Here is a 25,463-nt window from a genome sequence, read left to right on the forward strand (position 1 = left end):
TGCTCCTATATCTTATGAACTAGAGAACAGGCTATTTTAGATCTAGAATTTTGCAATGAAGGACTAAATAATAATCCTATAAAAGGTGCCTATATAGTAGAGTGGCCCTTAACATCATAGAATTTGACATGAAAATTCAATCCAAAACTGGAGTCTTTGTCATTTCCGTTGTTTAAATCAAAGGTATGAAGGATGGACTGGTTGGCTGAGATAGATTGGGGGAGACAACAATGGGCATCATTTAAATAATTTGGTTGCATGTTTGCAAATATATATTCACTTTAAGGTATAAGAAAGTGATTCACCCATGGCCAGCTGATAGGGACTTTATCAGATCAAAAGAGAGGCATATAAAGCTGCCAGAAAATAGGAAAGGTGAGGATTGGGAGCATGTTCAAATTATGCAAAGAGAACCAAGAAATTGATGGAGAGAAAATAGAATATAAAATTTAACTAGCAAGGTACAAAAACAAATTGTAAAAGCTTCAGTAGGTAACAAGAAAGGTTAGTAAAGAAATTAGGATGGTCAATGGTATGATAGCTTTTATTGCAGAAGGATTGGAGTACAGGGGTAAGGATATCTTGCTGCATTGTATACAGCGTACCATCGAGGGAGCACAACAAATATTCACCAGGTGGATTCCAGGGATGGCATAGTTTGCCTATGAGGAGATATTGAGAAATTTGGGCCTGTATTTTATGGCACAGATAAATGAGAGCTGGTGTCATTGAAACATACTAAAATCTTACAGAATTTGGCGTTAGTCTGCGTGTGGGGTCTAGAACCGGAAAGTGTCTCAAAATGAGGGGCAGGCCATTTAGGACTGTGATGAGGAGGAATGGGGTGGTATATCTTTGGGATTCTCCACCCCAAAGAGATGTGGAGACTCAGTAGGTTTAAGATTGAGATTGAGAATTTCTAGATATGAAGGCATCAAGTGATATGAAAACAGCGCAGCAAAATGGCATGAAGTAAATGATCAGTCATTATCCACTAGTGGCAGAGCAGGCTCGAGGGACCAAATGGCCTGCCCCTATGTTCCTATTGTGCAAGTGTTAGGGGGTCTACAAACTGCTCCTGCAAGTCCTTTTCCATTTCTGATCTCTTACCAAAACAGATCTACATTTTGCTCTTGAGCCTAGGTCACCTCTCAATATTCAGGTCCCAGCCTTGGATGGCCATTTCAATGGAGGAAGCTGCTGCTGACCCAAGACTGTAAGTTAATAAGCAGTATGAAACCAGAACAAAGGGCTTGAGATATGTGGTGAGAAGATACGAGCTGGGCATCAGCACACATAGAACCTGATATTTCAAACTGAATTTAACACAAGTCATTCAGGCTTAGATTGTGTATTAGGGTCTTAGACGCATAACAAAAGGGGAGTCTTTTCCCCCTGAAATAGGCAATCAATTTATTCTAGACTTTCATTCTGAAACCATTATAGGTTGAAGAAATTAAAATGAGTTGGTTTGAAATTGTTATAAACTGATATAAAAGATCAAAAGCATCAAGTCAAAATGATTGCTCCAAGTTGAAAACCTCACTTAAGCAAGTGACATCTTGATAACTCAATCATGGACTCGCATGGTAACAGGTTTGAAGAAACATGACAGCCATGTACACAAATATATTTTCTTCAACTGCTCCGACAGCAAGTAGAGAAAGATTGCTGTTCAACTAAGAGCATGAATTCCCACAAGACAGAAAGCCATATGGAGATGTGTATACAGCAGGACTTTAAAAAGAAAATCAGTGAGCTGATGACTATCCACTGGAACCTAGGTCTCTGTAATCAAAGATGCAAATTCTGCAGTTGCATGTACAAGATGCATCACACCAGTTGGAAGAAACTTCACTAAGAAAATATGAAAATACTAGTTTTTATTCACACCAAGTGGTACAGTATGACCTTCAGGTGATGGCTAAGCTTTCCTGTTGTTCACAGCCTCACTAAAACAAATGGACAAAAACCATAGCATAATTAAGCAAACAATGTATGAACAGTACACATAGTTGGACATTTTGAAAAACTCCCACTATTCTGAAACTCCATACACGGAGCCAGCCAAGTTTCAATGAGTGTCTCCTGGTAAGTAACACCATAACTGCATGTTTACAGGAACGTGAGTAATGAAGGCACAGCTAGTGGAAGCACAGACATGTTGCACAATTTTATTTCTATCATTTTGTATAAAGTCTACGTTACACCCATCCAACTACAAAATGAAGCTTTCCACAGTTTTATAGATTCAGACAACAGGGCTGAAGTGAAGAATAATTACTTTGGTTGATTGTTCTCCAGCAGATTATTTCTAAACAAATATTGGTCTCTGAATTTGCCCATTCCAGAAGCCTTCCATTGGTGCTGCCTCTAACACAAGAATTTATTCTGAAGAATGCAATTTCTGTAACAGTGGGATGACAAATTCACGACTTAAAAACTCCATTCCATCAATAACCAACTAAAAAACACAATGTAGGTGTAGCAACCATGTTCTGAACTGGCTGATTCAAGGATTCATGATTAACCAAAGATTAATCAAAAAAAAAAAGTTAATTGAAATTTGTCCTACCAAGAAAATACAAAACATTATAAGGCTGTTAAGTAACTATTAGTTGTTTATAATGAGCCAGTACAGTGCAGTTGTTCCTCAAGGCCACATAAGCAGACTTCACTGCTGCTTGCACTCAGATGGTGGGTTTGGGTCCTTCTGTTAATGAGAAAAAAAAGCACATGAGAATAATCAGAAGCACATACAAACAGCCTGAAAAAGCTGGTGCCACAAACAACATTCCTCTACACACAAAGCTGTTGACCATAAAGGATCAATGTTGAATTGCAATTTGCAGCCCTTCATTATTCTGCTGTAATCTACTGTACTAGTTGATCAGAGAAATTACATTCTTGATGAGAGAATATTATTCTTGGTATGCTTTGATTTACTGAAAAGTTACCTGCATATACAGTGAACAAGTTTTCCAATTAGAGGAACGCTGGGAATAGTTGCACACCAGAGTGGCACTTCACCAAAAGCCACTGCAAATTATTGGCTCTTTGGAAAGTTGCAGGGATACAACTAGTTGAGTTTCAGGTGAGAGAACAGAAGAATAAGTAGGTACACAAGAAACCAAAATGCATTAAAAAAAATGTTTTATACTAGAAGTGGGTCATCAATTTAAGTTCACACACTAAAGACTCCATGAAATACTCCCAACGAAATAAAGGCAGAAATGCTGGAAACACTTAGCAGGTCAGCACCATGTAGAAAGACAAACATTCATTGCTCCAGGTTTGAGCTTTTTTTTTGGTCAGAACTGGAAAAAAAGATGCAAGCAGTTTTAAGCAAATAGAGACAGAGAAAGTGGGACAGCAGAATGAAAGGGAAAGTCTGTGATAGGCAGGAAGGAATAAATGACAAGGTAAAAGGAGATGCCAATGAGTCAAGCTCAAAAAACAAAATAGGCCTCCAGACCAACCTTTTGTTTCTTTACTTGCCCCATTGCCATTTACCCTGCACCATTATGCTTCATCATTTAATCTCTGCCTTCCACCCTATCACAGGCCTCCCAATTGGTTTCTCCTCCACCGCAGCATGTCTCCGCACATGATTAAAGCTAACTTTTCCCAGATCTCACAAAACAGCCTGAAACAATAACTGCTTCTTCCTCCACAGATGCTTGCTAACCTGAATATTTTCAGCATTTTTATATTTCAAATTTCCAGCAGCTGCAGCACTTTGATTTTAGAATGCTGGATATATAATTATGAACAAACACAGCAAAGTGAAAGAACCTGTCATTTTAGGTCAAAGCAAATTTTGTTTAATTTTTTTTATAAAGATCAAAGCAATTATGTTATTAGAATAAAATAAAATGACTGCACCATCCCAAGATGCAGTGCCATATACATAGCGATGCACACAGTCACATTCCCTTGCCATATATACACTAACCTCTGACTTAGTGGAGAGTCTGGACAGCCATGCAGTTTTCTTTTATAAATTTAAGATTCCCCAATTCTTCCCCCCCCCCCCAATTAAGGGGCAATTTAGCATGGCCAATCCACCTACCCTGCACATCTTTGGGTTGTGGGAGTGAGACCCACGCAGACACAGGGACAATGTGCAAACTCCACACGGACAATGTGCAAACTCCACACGGACAGTGACCCGGGATTGATCCCCGGTACTCGGCGCTGCAAGGCAGCAGTGCTACCCATTGCGCCACCATGTCACCCCTGGACAGCCATGAAGTTGATGACACTTCATTCACACTGACCCAGCTCCAACAGTTCTACTGAAGGCAATAGAAAGCAGGCATTTGTGGATGGAAGTGCACACCTCCAATCTTTAAGCCTCATGCACCCAGATTTCCTTAGAAAACTCCAAATCTGGTCAACCATTGCATTCATGCCAACACTACCAAAATCATACAGGTTACCAACATTTTCAAACACAGTTGAATGCAAGCATAGTAGTCTCAAAATTCTACAGCACACCTTGAAGCTCGTAAAAATGCAAACTATAGACTTTCATGCTAATATACATGAACTTCGCCATCATCCTTACAGTTGTTTCATTATCTCCGATACAGCAGCATTAGGATACTTAAAACGTGGAACAGGAGACAGCTTGGGTAGAGAAAACAAAATCAATCTGTCAGATATCAGCTCCCATTATTCAAATTTTAGCCTCATCATAATGTATTACTGCCCAAAATATTTGTTGTTCGAAACTGATCCGTTTGGTTTAAGCTCACCCCAAATCCTGCTGCCATATCCCGACTCCCAACAAGTTTCATTCACCCATCACCGCCATGCTCGCTGACCTCCTATACAGCAACACTTGTCCAAACCTGGGAATTCCCATCTTGATGCTCCTTAAAATCTAAGTATTTGAGCCACATGAAATGACATTAAGACAGTAACCATAGTTTGGTCAGTGTCAAAGTTTGTCTGAACATCTTTGAAATACTTTGCAATGTTTTATTATGCGAAAGACACAAATTGAATTCAAAATTTGCTTTCTGCACACCAAGTATTGCTGACAATTGCAGCCCACCAAGAATTTTGTTAACAGTGTAGAAACAAGTCGCCTTCTCAAAATGTGCCAATGTTTTTTATGCATTCACAGGATGTGGGCATCGCTGGTGAAGCCAACATTTGTTGCCCACCCCAATTGTCCTCAGGAAGGTGGCGGTATCTGCAGTGTATCTTGTATATTTTGGCACTGTGCATCAGTCCTGGAGGATGTGAATGTTTAATGTGGGTGATGGGATGTCAATCAAGTGGGCTGCTTTGCTCTGGGTGGTATCAAACTTCTTTGGTTGTTGGAATGCACTCAACCAGGCAATTAAGCCACTGTAACAATGGAGTTCAGATTCAACATCCTTGCAATTCATCTCTGCATACCTCTTAGTTCTAACAACTTTTGGTAGTTAGGGTGGTGTGGGGGAGGGGCAGGACACTCCAATAGTACTACACATATGAAGACTTATTACCTGAACCACATTTTAGGATCGAGTCAACCAAGCTATTTTGGGATTAGAATTGCAGTCAACAGGCCAAGAGTGTTAATACAAGTATTTTTAAAGTAACCTGCCACCAGTTAGGGACATACAAGTAGACAGGAGTGAAATGGAGGTCGAGTAGCAAATTAGAATCACATGTGAATTTGCTGCACAGGTGAAAATGGGGGCAATAAGCAAGGTCTTTGTAACTGTTATGTATAAATCAGATTTCTCAGTACTAGCAAGGTTTATCAATAGTTGTAGGGTTTATTAAAATACAGTAAAATAAAGTTAATTTAAGCAAAATTAACAAGCAAACCGAAGTAAACGGTGAACATACGTGAAGTAAAGACAAGGCGTGGTGTGCTAGGGGACTCATTGGTTAGAAGACAGGCCTTTCTGTGGCAGTAGTGATGACTAAACTGAGATTGTTCTCCCTAGAGAGACAGAGGCTATGGGGCAACCTGATATAAGTTTATAAAATTATTAGGGGTATAGATAGGGTTAACAGTTGGAGGCTTTTTCCCAGGACGGAAATTACAATTACAAAGTGGCACAAGTTCAAGGCGAGGGGGGAAAGGTTCAGTGGAGATGAGCGGGGGAAGTTTTTTTAAAAAAAAACAGAAGGTGGTGGTGGCCTGGAATGCACTGATAAGGTGGTTGAGGCAGATACATTAGCGACCTTTAAGACTTATCTGGATAGGCACATGAGCAGACGGGATATAGAAGGATACAGGCGGTTGATCTAGATAGGACACGGGATCGGCGCAGGCTTGGAGGGCCAAAGGGCCTGTTCCTGTGCTGTATTGTTCTTTGTTGACTACACAGTAAATGGGAGTTCATGTTCACAGTTCCCCAAAGGTGGCAGGACTGGTGGATAAGGTGATAAAGTGGGCACATGGAATGAGTTCCTTTATTGGGCGTGATTTGAAAACAAAAGCAGGGATGTAATGATGGAACTGCATAAAACCCTGGTTAGCCCATAGCTGGAGTTGTGTACACAGTACTAGTCACCACATTGTAGGAAGCGTATAATTTCTCTGGAGAGAGTGCAGAGATTGGCCAAAACATTGCCAGGGCTTGAAAATTGCAACTATGAGGTCTATTCCTTAGAAGAGAGGCAGCTGAGTGACCTAATTGCAGAGTGCAAAATTATGAGTGGCCTAGATAGGGTAGACAGGAAGGCCCAGTTTCCCTTAGCTGGAGGGTCAGTTACTAGGGGGCATGGATTGAAGGTAGAAGGATGAGAGGAGTCATGAGGAAAAACCTTTTCATCCAAAGGGTGGTTGGTGTCTGGGATTCATTGCCCAAATCAGTGGTTGAGGCAGAAATGTTCAACCACAACCTGCAAGTCGACAGATCCTTACTGGAAGAGGGATTTAAATAAGTGGCTAGTTTATTTTTATCCTTTTTTTTTGATGCATGTCACGGATGAAGACTCTATTCAGGAAATCTTGATCTTTCATCTGTTCCTTCCCATACCTACTTTGTTCAATGTAGAGCTCCTCATTTGTCCAAGCTAGCTATCCAGCTATCCAATAGCAGCACTAGTCTGCTCAATTCAGCAACTCTATCCAGGAACAATTGTTATAGACTACACAAATTTACCTTTACCTCCAATTTGTTTGACTGAAAGTATGTTTTTGAACTTGCTAGCATTTCATTATTACCTCTGCTAATAGGGGGTCGTGGGGTGTGAAAATAATGTTTTGCCTCATTTATTTGCCTCTAATCATTATATCTCAAAGCTAATGGCAGATCTCAATGAAATTTAGTATGTTTGGTTCAAGGAGGAACTGTATAGCTTTTGGCAACAATGAGCATCAGGATCTAGAGCACATAACCTTAGTATCTGCTCTGACAAAGGATGACACAAGAACATCAATGAGAAAAGGATCTTGGTTCAGAAGATTAAGAAGTCGTATCAGTATGCATGGAGATCAAGAATGCACTGCAACTCCTGCCACTTCCTGGAAGTCATCAGGAATAGCTACGCATGTGCTCACAGCTCATACGGCAGCTGCTGGGGCATGCACAACGGTTCCTAACACTTTTCCAGTCGGTGGGTTGGAGAGTTCGTGATTTCAAAATTTGTGGCGCTGTCTTTAGAACTAGTGTCAACCTGAAGGTGTGTTTACAAGTAAACAACTTGGGGCAAGTGCAAGAGATTTTCCCCAGTCTGTCTTGCTCAGATGGTAGATAATGAGAACCTTAATCTTAGCATCATGGTTTCAAGCCTACTTTAAATTTAACTTTTTTTTCTTAAATAGTTATCTGTAAAAATAAAAAATTATCCCCCAGGCATCTTTTCCTACCAGACTGAACATTTGAAAAATAGTATTGCAAACCTTTACGTTAAATAACACTCTCCAGCATAAATAAAGCTCCAAAATAAGGTCCATCAAAATCAGTCAAATTAGACTGGCATGGGAACTCAATTGTCTAAAAATCTGATGACAAAATACCACGATAAAACAATGTTGAAATAAACCATTAAAAGAGGTTTACAAACATTTCTACCATTACCAGATCAGTAGTTGCAATTTTTTTCCCCCTTAACTTATTTTGCTGTAAAGGAGACATGTATAAAACATAACTAATAAAAAAAGAACAGCAACAGAAAGCAGAGCTGCACTAAAGCATCTCACTTTAAATCAGTCTGACACCAACTGCATCTATGCATGTGGAGTAATGGCTTCTTCTCAAGTTATAGCACAAACAACTGCAGTCTTAGGAATAACAAGGGTCAGAAAACACAAGTAGCTTAGAGGCGCCCTGACAGTAGTTATATTGGGCGGTACGGTGGCAGTGATGAGCAGTGCTGGTTCTCAGCGCCAGGGACCTGGGTTTGATTCTGACCTCAGCTGACTGTGGGGAGTTTGCATGTTCTCACCATATCGGCCTGCGTTTCCTCACATTTCCTCCCAAAGTCCAAAGATGTGCAGGTTAGGTGGATTGGTCATGCTAAATGGCCCCTCAGTATCAAAAGGTTAGGTGGGGTGCTCTTTCAAGTGTCGACACAGAGCCCCACCCCGGTGGGCCATGGCTACCTTCCGCTCTGTAGTGATTCTATACCAATGGACAGAACATTAACAAAGTTTTGGAGCTGGTAACCAAAGCAGCGGAGCTGGTAACCAAGCAGCGGAGCTGGTAACCAAGCAGCGGAGCTGGTAACCAAGCAGCGGAGCTGGTAACCAAGCAGCGGAGCTGGTAACCAAGCAGCGGAGCTGGTAGCAAAGTCAACGTAATGATTGTTTGGGTGGGGGATTTAATATTCACATGGATTGAATAAAACAAATTGGCCATGATAGCCTGGGGTATACTGGTTAGTAGAATGCTTTTGCGAGTTTCCTGGAATAATACTTTGTGGAACCAAGTATTCTGCAATGGCGCAATTAATTAACAATTTCATTGCATCCATTGGAGAAAAGTGATAATATAATTTAATTTGAAAGCGGCATACTGTAAGCTGTGGTGTAGAAGTGAATCTGATATATAAAATGAACCCACTGCCACACCTCAAAATTCATGTTTTCACATAAACTTGGCACACAGCCACAAAATGCTATACCCCTTTTAGTTAGTTTTTCACTCCACAAATACAGGTTTCACTTACCAGTACCTTATAACGGAATGCAAAGGATCAAACAGGCATTGCAAAGATGAGAGAGTCAAGCCACCATCACTCTGCATTGGATGGCAATTACATTTCAAAATGGCAACCACCAGTTCACTGTTATACTCGGCATACAATTTAACCCCAATTCTTTGAGGGATTTTAAGGCATCAAACGTAGACTTATCCACCAACATACAGTACTTCGTACCAGACAAAAATCTTTTACATGGGTATGAACGGAGCACCTACAGGAAAAAAGACAACTTGCAAATGATGATATTCAGAGGGAGTTAATTTTTCAGGTTGATGGCCTGTCATAAGAACCAAAAAAGTAATCAATCTGAAACTTCTCTCCATAGATGCTGCCTGACCCAAGGATCTTTGGCATTTGCTGTTTTTAATTTCAGAATTCACAGGATTTTGCTGTTATGTTCAAAGAGAGTGGTTTGTAATCATAAGTTAGCATGGTAGAAAGGCAAAAAACAATGGTCGCAGTACAGAGGCCATTCAGCCCACCATCTCTGTGGTGGCTCTCCAAAGGGACATCCAGTGCCACTTCCCCACCTTCTCCCCAAAGCTCTGCTTTTCTCAGATAATGATCCAATTCCATCTTCAATTCCTTGATTGAATGCACCTCCACCATCATACTTAGTGTATTCCATGTCCTAACCACTTGCTGTGTGAAGTTTCTCTTTATCACTGCTTCTTTTGCAATTACCTTAAATTAACACCCTCTGGTTCTTCGTCCTTCTACCAATGAGAAGTTTCTTCCCATCTACTCTGTCCAGACCCCTCATAACTTTGAACAGGTGTTAAATTTGCAATGCCTCCACATCCCTCGAGCTGACGCCCAGAACTGGACACAATAAAACACTATTCAGCCTCCACGGAAGTAAGTGTTCACCATACCTTTCTTGCTCTTGCACTATATGCTCCTATCAACAAAGCCTAAGACACTGCATGCTTTTAACCACTCTAGACAACCTGTCCTGCCACCTTCAATGATTTATACACATATAAACCCAAAACACTCTGCTCCTGCACCCCCTTTAGAATTATACCATCTCAATTTGCCTCTCCACATTCTTCCTACCAAATTAATCACTTCACACTTCTCAGCATCAAATTTCATCTGCCACTCGTTTGCTCATTTCCCCAACCTGTCTGTTTGAAGTACCACCATTCATACTTCCAAGTTTTGTACTCTATGCACATTTTGAAACTGTATCCTGTGCACCAAGGTGAAAGTCATTATTAATTTACATCAGTAAGGGAAACCCAGTAGAAACCAATCAGTCTGAAAAATATCCATCAACTATTATTCGGTTTCCTGTCACTCGACAAATTTTATATTCATGTTGCTGCTGTTCTTTTTATCACACAAGCACCAACTTTCCTCAAATCTGTTGTGCGACACTTTAGCAAATGTTTAAATCCATGCACACATCCGCATTTCCCTCATCAACCCTTTGTTACCTCTTCAAAATAAATCTCAAGCAAGATCATTAAACTCGATTTGCCAATAAATCTGTGTTGGCTTGCCTTAATTAATCCTCATTCGTCCAAGTGACTATTAATTGTGTCCAGAATTGCTTTCAGAAACTTTCCTATTCACTGGCCTATCGTTGCTGGGCTTATTTTCTTTTTGAAAAAAAGGGTGTAGCCATCTGCAATTGCTGGCTTTTATTGCAAGGAGATTGGAGTACAAGAATAATGAAGTCCTGGTATAATTGCATAGGGCTTGATTGAGGCCACAGCCGGAGAACGGCGTGCAGTTTTACTCTCCACATTTAAGGAAGGATATACGTGCTTTGGAGGCAGTATAGTTAATGGTCTTTAGATTGGTTCCAGGGATGAGAGGGGTGGTTCCAGGGATGAGAGGGCTGTCTTAAGATGAGAGTGTAAACTGATCCTTTACTCTCTGAAATCTAAAAGATTGAGAGATGAACTAATTGAAACATACCCTCTTAAGTCCCTTCAGTATTGCGTTTCCCTGGTTGTAAAATCTCGATCATAGGGGTCTAGTCTCAGGATAAGGGGACGGTCATTTAAGTCGTAAATGAGAAATTTCTTCACTCAAAGGGTTGTGAATCTTTGGAATTCTCTACCCAGGAGGTTTGAGGATGTTTCATTGTTGAATATTAAAGGTAGAGATATGGATTTTTTGGTCTCCGGAATAGAGATATGGTGGGCAGGAAAGTGGAGCACGGCCAAACATCATACGGAACGGCAAAGCAGTTTCCACCGCCTGTATGCCCTACTCCAGCTGCTATTCATATCCCAGGCTCATATTATCTCTGGAGCAAGAGGTAAACTACTGATACATCACCAGTTAGTGCAAAAATACATAGGGGCATCAGCAATCCCCCAAACTGTCAAGACATAGCAACAACCCCAAATATAATTATGCAGTCTCCAAGTAGATGAACCATGTTGCTAGTATCGATATACATAAATAAATACCACTGGTTTCTTATTCTTTGCAGATTTGTTTTGTTTGCAGATGGCAACTATTCAGGATCCTGCCATTTACACCAAAACTGGCCCCGACACAATTCTGTCTTCCAATCCGATCATTTGCTGTGCAATCAGGATACCCTTGAACCTTCGCTCTGATAGCTCGCAGGTCTAAAGTAAATTACGTGCTTCCCCACAGCCCAGACCATGACACTATCATGAGCAAGCCATTGGTTCTAGGACTGTCATCAACTTCATCTCTGCAGATCACTATCACCATAACCAACAATCTCTCACCCCACAATAATGAGCAGACTGCTTCTACCTCTTCCCAAAACTCCCCAAGGGATGGTAGACCCATTGTTTCAATCTACTCCTACCCCACTGAGCTAATCAATTATTTTCTCCCCTTTTTCAACCTCTTCCCATCTACACATGTGGCTCTTCTGATGCTCTCCATCATTTAACAGCTTCCAGTTTTATACTTCTCCTTTTCACCATTCTAACCACTGTACAACTCAGTCGCCCCCGGAAATGTCAGAGCTCTCTGCTTCTTCCTTGAATGGAGGCCCATCTAGTCGCCACTGACCATCTTGTATTAAACAACTTCTCTTCAACTCCACTCATTTCCTTCAAATAAGTTGTCGGCACCCACATGGATCCTCTCTGTCTGCCTTCTTGTGGGATAGGTGAAAGTTTTGTTCCAATTCTTTCTATTCACACCCCGCATTCACTTCTTTCTGATACAATGACTATTGGTGCCTTTTACTGATGTTGCCCTGGATAAGTAATTTCTCAATTTCACGTGGTCTCTCTTGGACTTTCCTCAACTTCAAAGACTCCATTTCTGGGGATAAAGCATTAATAATCACTCATTATAAACCCACCAACCTCCAGTTACCTGGACTACACATCTGCAAGGACTCCATCCCATTCTGCCAGTTTCTCCATGGCATCTGTCCAGATGATGCAACCTCCCATACTAGCACTTCAATTAAATTTTTCTTCACCCAAGGATTTAATCTCTCCTGCCCTAATTTAATCCCTCCTGCCCTACCCCCTATCACAGTGGTAATGTATTGAGATGGATAGAAAACTGATTGGCAGACAGGGAACAAAGAGTAGGAATAATCATAGATCATCATAGAATTTACAGTGCAGAAGGAGGCCACCCGGCCCATCGAGTCTGCTCCGGCTCCTGGAAAGAGCACCCCACCCGAGGTCAACACCTCCACCCTATCCCCATAACCCAGTAACCCCACCCAACACTAAGGGCAATTTTGGACACTAAGGGCAATTTATCACGGCCAATCCACCTAACCTGCACATCTTTGGACCGTGGGAGGAAACCGGAGCACCTGGAGGAAACGCACACACGGGGAGGGCGTGCAGACTCCGCACAGACAGTGACCCAAGCCGGAATCGAACCTGGGACCCTGGAGCTGTGCAGCAATTGTGCTATCCACAATGCTACCGTGCTGCCCTAAAGCAAACTAGAACATAGAACATATAGTGCAGAAGGAGACTATTCAGCCCATCGAGTCTGCACCGACCCACTTAATCCCTCAAACATTTATGTTTTCCCAATGGCAAGCAGTGACTAGTAGTATACTACAGGAATCAGTGCCAGGACCCCAGATGTTCACAACATATTCATGGTTTAGGTGAAACTAAATGCAATCTCTCAAAATTTGCAGATGACACTAAGCTGGATGGGAGGATGAACTGTGAGGAGGATGGAGCTGCTTCAGTGTGATTTGGACAAGTTGAGGAAGTGGGAAAATGCAAGGCAGATGCAGTATAAATATGGATAAAAATAAGAGGTTATTCAATTTGGTAGCAAAACCAGGTTGGCAGGTTCTCTGAATGGAGGGGAGAACGTGCAACGAGACCTGGGGCCTTGTATACCAGTCGCCGAAAGCAAGCCATAACAGGTGTAGCAGGCAGTAAAGACGGAAAATGGTATATTATCCTTCATTGAGAGATGATTAGAGCACAGGAGCAGGGATATCGTGCTGCAATTACACAGCACGAGACCACACCTGGAATAGGGCGCGTAGTTTTGGTCTCCTTAGAAGAACAAGGGATAAGAGCCGGGAGTGCAGGAGGCGAAAGAGGCTGATGTCTTGGCCTTTGCTTTCCTAGTAGCCCGGGGAAGGATATTGCTTATGTGAAAGGAAGCCAAACCCCCAGGCGTGGAGACCTGGATAAATGACATGGCAGGGTTTATAAAACTAGAAAGGATAAAGTTCGCACTAAGGGGTTCGGCTCAAGGGTTCACCAGGCGGTGGCAACCGTTCATTGACTACCTCGCAGAACGATAAAGGAAAGGGGAAGGCAACAGCAGCAACCCAGGGGGGAGGGGGAGGGCAGGTCCTCAGGGGTGTTTTTGTATAGATATTTGTACTTGGTTATGTATATTGGATTGTTTGATTTTATCTCTGGAGAGTTATTATTTTTGTTATGGCAGTTGCCATTTAGTTTATATATTATTTATTTATTTGTTAAAACGGTCACTGTTATATATATTGTTTTATTGTTGTAAAAAGGTAAACCTTTGTATTGTTTTGTTTGACCGGAAAAATTTGAATAAAATATATATTTTTTAAAAAAAGAACAAGGGGAGACCTCATAGAAACCTATAAAATTCTAACAGGAGTAGATGCAGGAAGGATGTTCCCATTGGCAGCTGAGTCCAGAACCATGGGGTCACAGTCTAAGGATACAGGGTAAGCCATTTAGAACAGAGGAGAAATTTCTTCACCCAGAAAGTGGTGACCCTGTGGAATTCACTACCACCGAAAGAAGTGGAATCCAAAATGTTGTATGTTTTCAAGAAGGAGCTAGATATAGCTCTTGGGGCTAAAAGGATTTTTTTTTTTGGGGGGTGGGGGGGCGGGGTGGAGAGAGAGGAGAGAGAAGTCGGAACAGATCAGAGTTGGGTGATCAACCATGATCGTAATGAATGGCGGAGCAGGCTCAAAGGGCCAAACAGCCTGCTCTCATTTCCACCACACCACCCACCCCCAACTTGCACTTGCTCAAAATTGCATCTCTAACTTTGACCAACTTTGAACATGCACTGTTTCGCTCACCATAGATTGCCAGAGCTACTGACCTATTTCCAACAGGTTTTTATTACTCAAACCCAACGAGCTAGGAGTCAGCAATCATTGGGATTTTAGCACTGGGTCTAGAATGGCTTACTTTCTGGCACTATCTGAAGTGTTTATAGATGTGATTAAACATTTTGTAGTTAGTTCCAACAGCAATTTGCATGCCTTCCTACTTTTCAACCAATGTGGACAGGACTCAATGGTCAATACAGGAAGCATTGTTCATTTTAGACTTCAGATATACATGATTCAGGAGATGGCATGTTAATTTCATGATAAGATAGCTAATGCACGAGTTGGGGAATTTAGAACCATCAGAAAGCACTTGAGCTAGTACTTAACACAGCCAGTAAGAAAACGAGCAATCCTGAAACCCATTCAATCCTGAAACCCATTCACGTTGCTTCTTTAGTTAGGTACTCAAATCCTGCAGCTCCCAAAGTAGCTCCAAGAGAAACACATTCAAATCAATTCCATATGAAAATTGTACAACACACACTAAACGCTCAGCTGGGTTTAAACTCGATTTACAAATTATTCTGTCTCTCTGCAGTAATAACTTAATGTTTTTACATTAGCTGTTTTTCAAAACAAAGAACCTGTCAAAACTTTGGTAATTACTGCAAAAAGAGCCAGATTAAGATGCCACTCACTAATTAGTACTTAACAAAAATCAAAAACATGTAGAGAAAGTTAGTTAAATGAAAAGTATTATAAAGATCAGCAAGCCTTACCTACCAGGGGTAGGGTTATTTCTAGCCATCATTTAAACCTAGTAAGGAAAAATTCAGAGAGCAGCTGACATGAAAGTACAAGATTTGAAGCCAGTAAAGATTTTGAAATTCCAAAAGGAATTAAAACCAGTAAAAATATACCCAAATCCATATATAATTTCTCAACTGTAAAAGCTAAACTCAATACTATGCTATTTTATATTGTAAAAACATTTACTTGAAGTAGGCATCTTAGCGCAATTAAATGTGAAAAGCAAAATTAAATTTGGACTCTGGGAACATTATATACAATTCAAAATAAACTACAAACTACATTCTCCACTTTACAAGTTCAGTTTCCAGCAGTTAGGTAACGTGCATCAAGTTATACGTAGGAATGTGCTATCAGGCCAATTAATGCTCACCCAGATCATTCGGCAATGCAATCTCATTAACTAATAGGAATCAGGGAAATGATGTAAGAGAAAGAATTTACATTTACACCAATGTGTGGTGTCAACTAGAAATCGATATAAACCTCTCTCGGCTCAGTTAAGTCTCTTCGGTGAGGAGCAGAGCCAAACAGACCCATGGAGTTCTATTTTAATCTTTGGTTTGAAAAATTGTGCAAAAGATGCATGCTCCAGTAGTCATCCAGGTGATTTATTGTGTCACAAACGTTTGACACAAAGACTCAAAATCTGTACAGCGAATTTCCAGATGACGGAGTCATTGACCCACTGAGCTCGAAACCCACTTGTTCCTGCCATCCCTCAATCCTGCACCCCAGGTTAAGCCTAAAACAGTCCCATCCACTTGTAAATCTAATCCAAAAAACATCTGGGCCATCAACCACTTCAAAACAATTCCAGCAAGAAACCCATTACAAAGGCTGGTAATATCCTAGAAAAAACCTTTCCCATTCATTTGGACTCTGTGGAAGATCATGCAAGAATCCCATTGGCTAGGTGCATTTCTTTTTAATTTGGTTACGGGATGTGCGCGTTAGCTGGTTAGGTTGGCACTTATTGCCCATCCCTAATTGCCCTTCAGAAGGTGGTGGTGAGCTACCTTCTTGAACCACTGCAGTCAGAGGTGTAGGTACACCAGTGCTGTTAAGGAGGAAATTCCAGAATTTCAACTCGGTGACAATGAAGGAGCAGTGATATATTTCCAAGTCAGGATGGTGAGCAACTTTGAAAGGGAACATCCAGGTGTTAGCGTTCCCAGATATCTGCTGCTCTTGTCCTCCGAGATGGTAGCAGTCATGGGTTTAGAAGTTGCTGTCTCGTGAGTTCCTCATCTAGATGTTGCATATTTCGGTTTGTCAGTCATTTGGCTCCTCTAACTCCCACGCTGATTGCTCATGTGCACCTTTGATTTTATTCTACATCAACTCCACTCTGCTTAAAGACATTTACCTTGGTACAATAAGCAGTTCGTTTAGTTGAGGAAGAATTGAATCAATAGCTCTCAGTTGTTCAAAGGGGCATTGCTCACTGACCAGATTGTCCCCAGCATTGTATTTGTTTTCCCAACATCTGTGGCTGTTTGGCTAACAACTCATGTTTGATGGTTCAGTTGGTTGTTTGATGGTTCAGTTGGTTGGTTGTCCTTATCTAATTTCTTCGCCTCACCACCTCGAACTCAAACGAAACTCAACTTCTCAATTCTGAAACAAAAGCGAAACACCACAGAACACTGGAAATCGGAGCTAAAAACAAAAAAAGCGCCGAAATACACAGCAGGACATTGACTAAGTTTTGGTCGGTAGATGCTGTCTGACCGGCTGAGTATTTAAGCATTTTTGTTTTGATCTCAAGTTCTGAAATCCACCGTCAAGCAGCGTTCTCTTCCCATGATGAGCACATTCTTCCCCTCAATATCTCAGGCATGTCCGAGGCTTCAATACTGCCGGTATCTTAAATTCTTGGACACAAGTGGGAAACATCTGACAGATTAACCTCCTCTGTAGCAGCCAACCTCAGTTCTCTCTTCATGAATTCTCTTTTGTGTTTTCCAGCAATCCTCTTAAAGCTGAAGGGCACATCTTCCACGTTCCTGGGACCAGGACACAACAGCACCAAATAAAGACATTCATGCCTGTACAGGCTCTCTGGTAGGGGTATCCTATTAGTCTCATTCCCCTGCTCTTTCCCCGTAACTATGCACCTTTTCTCCTTCAAATATTCGTCAAATTGATCACAAAGCAAGGTAAACTGCCCCCCCCCCCAAACCGTTCATTTGTCAATAACCTTAATTATCAAACCCATCAAAGCCCTTAAAAACTTTGAACACTGCCATTAAACTTCTCTGATGAAGAACAATGGAACAATTCTCTAGTCTCTCCATTGAATTCAAGTCACACTATCTTAACTGCAACACTTTTGGCAAGTTCTCACCTTTCTAGTGTTGGTTGGTACTCTTTCATCTAAAAATAGGAACCACAGTTTCACACACACACACACCACAATCCCAAAGGATATTATTGGAGCAAATCATAGTAATGTTAACCTTCAGAAATTCACATATTACACATGTACGTACACAGTTTTAGTATAGAACTGATACTTCTCCTGCAAGAGTAAAAGAATGTTCTGGAAAGTAAACAACTTCAACTCCCACCTTAGGATCATAATCAGGGTCGTTCTCTTCATCGGCTTCTTCCTCCCCTTCCTGTTTAAAGGAAAGACAACGATGAAGGTGGTCTTTCCAGTCAGAGCAATAAGACAATCCAAGAGTACAAGAACATATTGCAATCAGGAACAGAACTTTTTTCTTCCCATCAGAATGGACAAAATTACCTCATCATCGGCTTCTTCACCCTCTTCATCGTACTGCATTGAAAAAAAGGAACAATCAGGCTGAGTTTTGCATTCCATATTCAATCAACGAGAATCTTTGCTACATCAGGAAGAGTACATGCCACTCAAGTCAGTGTGTATAAATTCCAAGAGTCAATTTCATAAGCCTTATTCTAGTCCCTGCCATCCAGCAGCTGCAGTACATGGGAGCTGATGGACGCCAGTGTGCTCCAGAGAAACCACAATTTCAATAAGTTATGTAGCACGAGGAGTTTTGGCTCTCAATGATCTGGAGGCAGAGCTAAGGACACTACGATGGGAAAGTTACCTGGATACTTGTTCCATGTACAAACAAGAGTGCATCAGCAGATAAATTCAAAGATTGCAAGACGGGTAAAAATACAAAGTTAAAGGCTCTCAATGCACACACACAGGTAACAAAACAAAGGAATTTTTAGCCGATAAAAATAAATACGTACGACCTGATAGCCAGTACAGAGACATGGTTACTAGGCGATCCAGGGCAGGGATCCGAATTTTGAAGGGTACTTGACATTTTGAAAAGACGGGAAGCTAGGAAGATATGGCAGCGTAGCTCTGTTAACCAATGATGTCATTAGTATAGCAGTGAGAGATGACCTAGGCTTGGAAGGGCAAGATGTAAAATCAGTTTGGTTAGGCACAAGAAATAAGATGGGTAAAATGTCACTTGTGGGAGTAGTTACATTGTACTATACAGGAAGAAGCGAGGCATGCAAGAAAGATACTGCAACAATCCTGGATGACTTTCATCTATACCCAGAATGGCAAAGGTAACTGGGGATATTTGAATTCATAAGAGTGTATTCAGGACAATTCCTTAGAGCAATTTGAGCCAATCAGGAACAGATTATTCGAGACCTGGTAATGTGCAATAAGACAAGATCAATCAATAAATTAATGGTAAAACAGCCTGCAGGGCACAGTGATCATAACATCTGTTAAGATCTCAGTTTATGTTGATTCGGGATAAGTCAGTTCCCAGAGTGAAATCTGACTTGATAGATCCTAACTTTTTAAAAAAATAAAAATAAACTGGAGGAAAGTTACTGAACAAATTCACAGAAATTTACTGATGAATTTTTAATGTGAAAACATTTCCTAGATTATACCAGATAAAGGTTGGAAAGATCGTAATACAAACAAAAAATGATTCAAGCGCACGCCATGCCTTGAATCCCAGCCATAACCTTACAGATGCAAAACCCAGTGAAGATTTGCCACCATCCTATCAGCAAGGCTTCGTACTTGTGCTGGCTCTTTTCTTTCTGGTTAATTTTGAAGCAATCACTTGGATGCTTTTTCCCAGCTGGTATCTCTCCCAGAGACACCAAAACACAAGTTCCCTAAACTCAGTCCCCCAGCAGCATTCCTTATCAGAGAGCTCTCGCTGAACATCTTTTGTATTTCCTGGTGTCTGTGTTACTGGACCCTTGCTGTTGAGCGACAGCAGTTTTTTTTTTTCTTTGTACTTTCTACTCCCTAAAATCACTAAACAACTGACTCCGTTGCAACCCATTTCATTACTGTTAAAACTAATTTAAATTGCATGTATACAGACAAATCCAGAAAACCTGACCTCACTGCTAGGAGGCCCTACAAGGTTCCCCACATCAAGCTCACAAAAAAACTGTTCCACCTGTCTTAACATAAAAATATAAAGCTTTGTTCCTAACATTTGATGGGACCATGGCTAGGGTTATATTCCTAATGAAGGTATAAAGGCAAAAAAAAAATGAACAGGGAAAAGTTAAATGTAGGACAGTAGCAGACATTTAAGGAGACCATAAGACGTAGGAACAGAAGTTTTTTTAAAGAGGTAACAAAGGGACGGAGGGAAATGTTGTTGACATGGTTTACATGAACTTTCAGAAGGCATTCGATTCAGTGCCATACAATAGACTTGAGAAAAGTTATAGCTCATTGAATAAAAGGGACGCAGCAATGTGGATACAAAACTGGCTGAATAATGGGAAGCAGAGTAATGGATAATGGATATTTTTCAGCCTGGACGAAGGCTTGGAGTAGAGTTCCCCAGGGGCTGGTATTGGGACTTTGCTTTTCCAGATACAATAATATTCATCTTCCCTAGTCACCACATTCCGGCACCTGTTTGGGTACACAGAGGGATAATTCAGAATGTCCAAATTACCCAACAGCACATCTTTCAGGACTTGTGGGAGGAAACCGGAGCACCCGGAGGAAACCCACGCAGACACGGAGAACGTGCAGACTCCACACAGACAGTGACCCAAGCTGGAATGAACCTGGGACCGTGGAGCTGTGAAGCAACAATGCTAACCACTGTGCCACCTATATTAATGATACAGGCGGCATGGTGTGCAGGGGACAAATTTAAAGTTTGCAAATTACACAAAACCTGAAGTTCAATGTGGAGAAGTGGGAGGAGATTCATTTTGGCAGGATGAACAGAGGCATGGTAAGGGATAAAATTCTGAAGGGGGTGCAAGAGCAGAGACTATATAGCTGCAAAAGTCATTGAATGTGGCAGGACAGGTGGAGAGCAGTATACAGTATTCTGGGCTTTATTAATAGGGACAGAGTACAAGAGCAAGGAGGTTGTGCTGAACTTGTATAAGACACTAGTTAGACTTCAGATGGAAGACGGTGTACAGTTCTGGGTGCCTCACTATAGGAAGGATGTGAACACACTGGACAGAGTGCAGAAGGGAATACAAGAATTCTTTCAAGAAGGAGAAACTTCAATTTGGAGGATAGATTGGAGTTGGGACTGTTCTCCTTGGAGAGAAGGTGGCTAAGAGGAGATTTGATGGAGACATTCAAAATTATGATGGGGCTGGACAAAGTAGACAGGGCAGATCAAGGTAGTAGCTCACCTCCTCAAGGACATTTAGGGATGGGCAATAAATGCTGGCCTAGCTAGAGACACCTACATCCAGTAAAATAATGAATTAAAAAACAAGCAAGATGGTTAAGGCGAAACCTGTAGATGTGGAGTAATTGGGTTTCCAAAATGCATTTGATAATCTGTCACATCAAAGGTTATTACATCAATAAGAGCTCATGATGCAGTGGTAACATATTAGTATGGATAGAGGTTGTTTGGCTAACACCAAGCAGAGTATAGAGATAATTGGACGTAATTTCAGGGGACGTAGATAGGCGAGTGAATGAGCAATCTGAGAAAGGTTGAACAGATAGGTCTAATCAAATAGCAGACTACGGGCCGAATGGCACCCACCTGCCCTTAAGGCCTATGTTCTTATATGCCAGGCCATGTGGTTAGAGATTGTGGTGGAACATGATTGTGCTGCTGCCCCACAATGCCTCATGGTTGCGCAGCTTGGAGTTGTTAACTGCATCAGCGTCAGGTAAGTTAAGGACTACGAGGTCAAATAGGTTTCTCCATATTGTTGGTTCCTTCACCACCTGCCCAGGTCCTTTTGGACTCAGCAAGCATGGACAGTATTTATACAACCAAACCACTCTTGGGTGATGGACATCCAAGTCCCCTAACCCAGGGCACATGTTGTCCTTGCCACTTTGCTCATTCCAATTGGTGTTCAACATGGAATACCCGACTCATCAGCTGAGTGGGGGCAGTACATGATCAGTAAAAGGTTTCCTTGCCCATGTTTAACATTGTTATGAGACTTCATGTCCAGCCAACTGCATCCGAACCATATGCCACTGAGCTGCCACCTCTGGTGGACATCTCCTGCCAGTGGGACAGGACATACTCAGGGATGATGATGGCATCGCCTAATACATTTCAAGGTATGATTCTCGAGTAATGTCAAGCGGTTGTTGACAAGTTGGTCAGGTCACTTTTTTGGCTCAGATATTTGTGGACAGGGTAGACAGGTTAGGTGCATCAAGGTCGATGTCAGTTGGTCTGTTTATTCCTTTGACCTTGCTATAGTGCTTTGGCGCAACCACGTGGCAGTTAAGAGACAACCATGTTGTTGAGAGTCACACATACACCAGACCAAGTAAGGCAAGCAGAAAGTGAACCAGATGGGATTTTAGTTCCACCAGTTATCATGACAGGATTTTGCGTGTGTATCATAGCATTTACAGTGCAGGAGGCGGCCAATCGGCCCATCAAGTTTGCACCAGCCCTTGGAAAGAGCACCCTACCCAAGCTCACACCCCCATCCCATCCCCGTAACCCAGTAACCCCACCCAATCTTTTTGGACACTAAGGGCATTTTATCATGGCCAATCCACTAACCTGCACATCTTTGGACTCTGGGAGGAAACCGGAGCACCCGGAGAAAACCCACACAGACACAGGGAGAAAGTGAAAACTCCGCAGACAGTGACCCAAGCCGGGAATCAAACCTGGAGCTGTGAAGCAGCTGTGATAACCGCTGTGCTACTTTGCCCCCCCATGTACAAGTCCAGTGACATTGCCCTATGCCACTATCATCACAGTAGTCCTAGCACTGACCCGTGGGAAATATCTGCCTACCATCCTACAGTCTGAAAAATAACCACTTACCACAAATCTGTTCTTGGGCCCTTGATTTCAAAATTCGAGCTGACAGGACTAAATTTTGATGATCAGCCTTTCACGTGTCAAACACGTTGAAAGATCCATACAGACAAAATTCATTGCAGTCCCTTAATCGACGTATTCTATTCCTTCATTAAAAACTTAAATTAAATTGGCGATACACAATCTGCATGTTACAAACCTGTGCTGGCTCTACTCAATTACTCAAACCTTTCCTGTTGATACCCATCCTGACGATAATTATTTAAAAACATTTTAAAAAAAAAACATTTTTCCAATTAAGGGGCAATTTAGCACGGCCAATCCGCCTACACTGCACATCTTTGGGTTGTGGGGGTGAGACCCATGCAGATATGGGGAGAATGTCCAAACTGCACACGGGACAGTGACCTGGGGCCAGGATCGAACTAGAGTCCTCGGCGCCATGAGGTAGCAGTACTAACCACTGCGCCACCCTGCGATTATCATTTCTAAAGTCTTATGCACTGCTCATGCTGAACTGGCCGGCCTGTAGTTACCAGAATGTCCAGATGCCCTTTTTTGAAAGGTGCAACATTTGCCATTTTCCAATCCTACGGCCCATCTGTTTTATTCCAGGGTGGTGAAGATTGCAAGCCATTCCAATGTTTCCACTGCTTCCGGTTATGCTTTGGTAACATGTTTGATATATATTCCCTCCCACGGTGTTAAATAGATGATAATATACTAATATTACCAATATATTTATATTCAACTGAAGCAGCATTTTTGAATTACCATAAATTAGTACAAGCTCCACTTTTGTTAAAAGTTAAATGACTGAATGCTATAATCATTTTACACAGCATGTTATCTGCTGGCCACACTAATCATGAATCAAGATGTAGTTTTTAAAAATTCATTATGGGATGTGAGCCACGCTGGCTGGGCCAGAATTTATTGCTCATTCCTAATTACCATCGAGTGGATGGTGGTAAGCGGTCTTCTTGAACCATTTCAGTCCATGTCTTTATTAATAATGAGTGACATACCATTGTTGGGAATGTGAATAATACTAATTTACACTGCATCGGTAGGTTTACTTGGATCTTTTGGTCCATATGCAAGCTCTTTTTTTCCCTCCCCTCACTGCCTTACCACTTTGCTTTTCGAATAGTGGTACACATTTAAGTAAATATATAGATGGGGTACTGTACCTGTATTGTGTGCGCTAACACTACTAGAATTGACATATCTGATGGTAGTCACTGCAACCACACCTGTGGCTAATCGCTTAGTTGATATAACGTAACCATTTCCATAATAGATGGTCTGCACTCATGTTTCACATTTTTCTTTTCTATTGCCAAGTTACTTCTGGGCTGCCAAGAATGCAGTTATCAAAATTTAGGCTGCACCAAAATAGCAGCACACAGCACCTTAATTGCTTCTATTTAAACACCCAGGACTTACGTCATCATCATCGTCTTCAACAGCTTCTCCTGTGAAGTATAGCACTGCTCGTGGAATTATGCGTTCATGCAAGAAATGACCAATTTCAAAGTCAGTCGCGAGTATTGCCTCAGAATCTTCATCCTACAACAGTAGAAACATAAAACCTCAAGTTCTAGAAATGATTTAATCTAAAGGCAACCCCGATCCAAGGTTTCAATAAATTTTGTTTTAATGCAACAAAATGTTAACATCTTTGTTCCACTGTTAATTGCTGTATGTCATTCACCTGAAGATGCTGTTCCTTTAAGAGCTTTAAACTAGATCAGGCAAGCATCTGCCTCTTCTCCACTAAGCCCATCCTTCTGACCAAGGGGTCATTCTAAAACATTATCCCCAAATAGTTAACCAGAAATATGTTTGCTCCATGTAACAATGTAACCATAGCAATCGAGAAACCTGCATTATAAGGAAGCATTATGTGCAACAGTTAAAAACATTACTTTTTTAAAATTACAACATACTGAAGAGATTGCAAACATGTTAGCTGAAGAGTTGACTTACCAGCTCTCCATTCTCTGGAACTGCAAGAGGAAAAGTAAGTAAATTAGAAAATTTACACAAAGTATCCCAAGTTATTCAAATCATTAGCTCTGTTCGCACTCACCTTCAGGAGGACAAAAAAAATTGAAGAAAGAGTCATTTGGTACAGTTTTCGTGACTGTTCTAACAGTACCCCGACCCTTGTGCTTCTGCTTCTTTTTAATGGTTTTCATTGTGATGTTTTTCCCCTTCTTCCAGTCGATCTGGCACCTGCATTGGAATTTTCAGATTTAAAAATATATCTATTCTGTGGCTAGTTGAGCTTTCCAACCAAACATTACAGATGTATTGTGGTAGGAAATAAACAGGCCGTTTACTTCAGTTCTCCAATATTGGTATCAACATTAAGCAGTTCAGTTTACCACCCCTTCTGTTCCCTGGCAAACATTTTGCATTCCTTGCTAGAAATTCAAAGATCAACTTGTCACTCACCTCATTTAAAGGATCTATTTTACACCACTGGCACGATGCAACCGAAAAACTACTAAAGTTAACATCTCTCGCATCACCAAGTTACTTCCATTAAATAATTAATTCAATATTACCCTACAGCAGGGCTGGAAAGATTATGGCTCGCAGCCACATTCAGGAAAACATCCAGCCCTTGGTCCATCTCCAGCACCCAGGAGCTTCTGATCTGACTCACAACCACAACAGGGGTTCCAATGAAAGTAGTTCAAGGTGAGTTTAAG

General features: G+C 41.4%; 1 protein-coding gene across 1 annotated transcript in view; it reads right to left on the reverse strand.

Annotated features, from left to right (window-relative positions):
• Nucleotides 1-1,866: 1,866 nt before the first annotated feature.
• The window catches only part of LOC140396289 (nucleosome assembly protein 1-like 1), a 67,133-nt gene continuing 43,536 nt past the window's right edge, over nt 1,867-25,463 (reverse strand). Inside the window, 6 exon segments of the mRNA XM_072484704.1 lie at nt 1,867-2,713; nt 18,040-18,090; nt 18,219-18,251; nt 24,190-24,312; nt 24,733-24,752; nt 24,836-24,981. Of these exon segments, the coding sequence (XP_072340805.1) occupies nt 2,675-2,713; nt 18,040-18,090; nt 18,219-18,251; nt 24,190-24,312; nt 24,733-24,752; nt 24,836-24,981 (412 nt within the window). The 3' untranslated portion in view covers nt 1,867-2,674.

Source organism: Scyliorhinus torazame, chromosome 19, assembly GCF_047496885.1.
Source record: "Scyliorhinus torazame isolate Kashiwa2021f chromosome 19, sScyTor2.1, whole genome shotgun sequence".
In the NCBI taxonomy this organism is placed as follows: domain Eukaryota; kingdom Metazoa; phylum Chordata; class Chondrichthyes; order Carcharhiniformes; family Scyliorhinidae; genus Scyliorhinus; species Scyliorhinus torazame.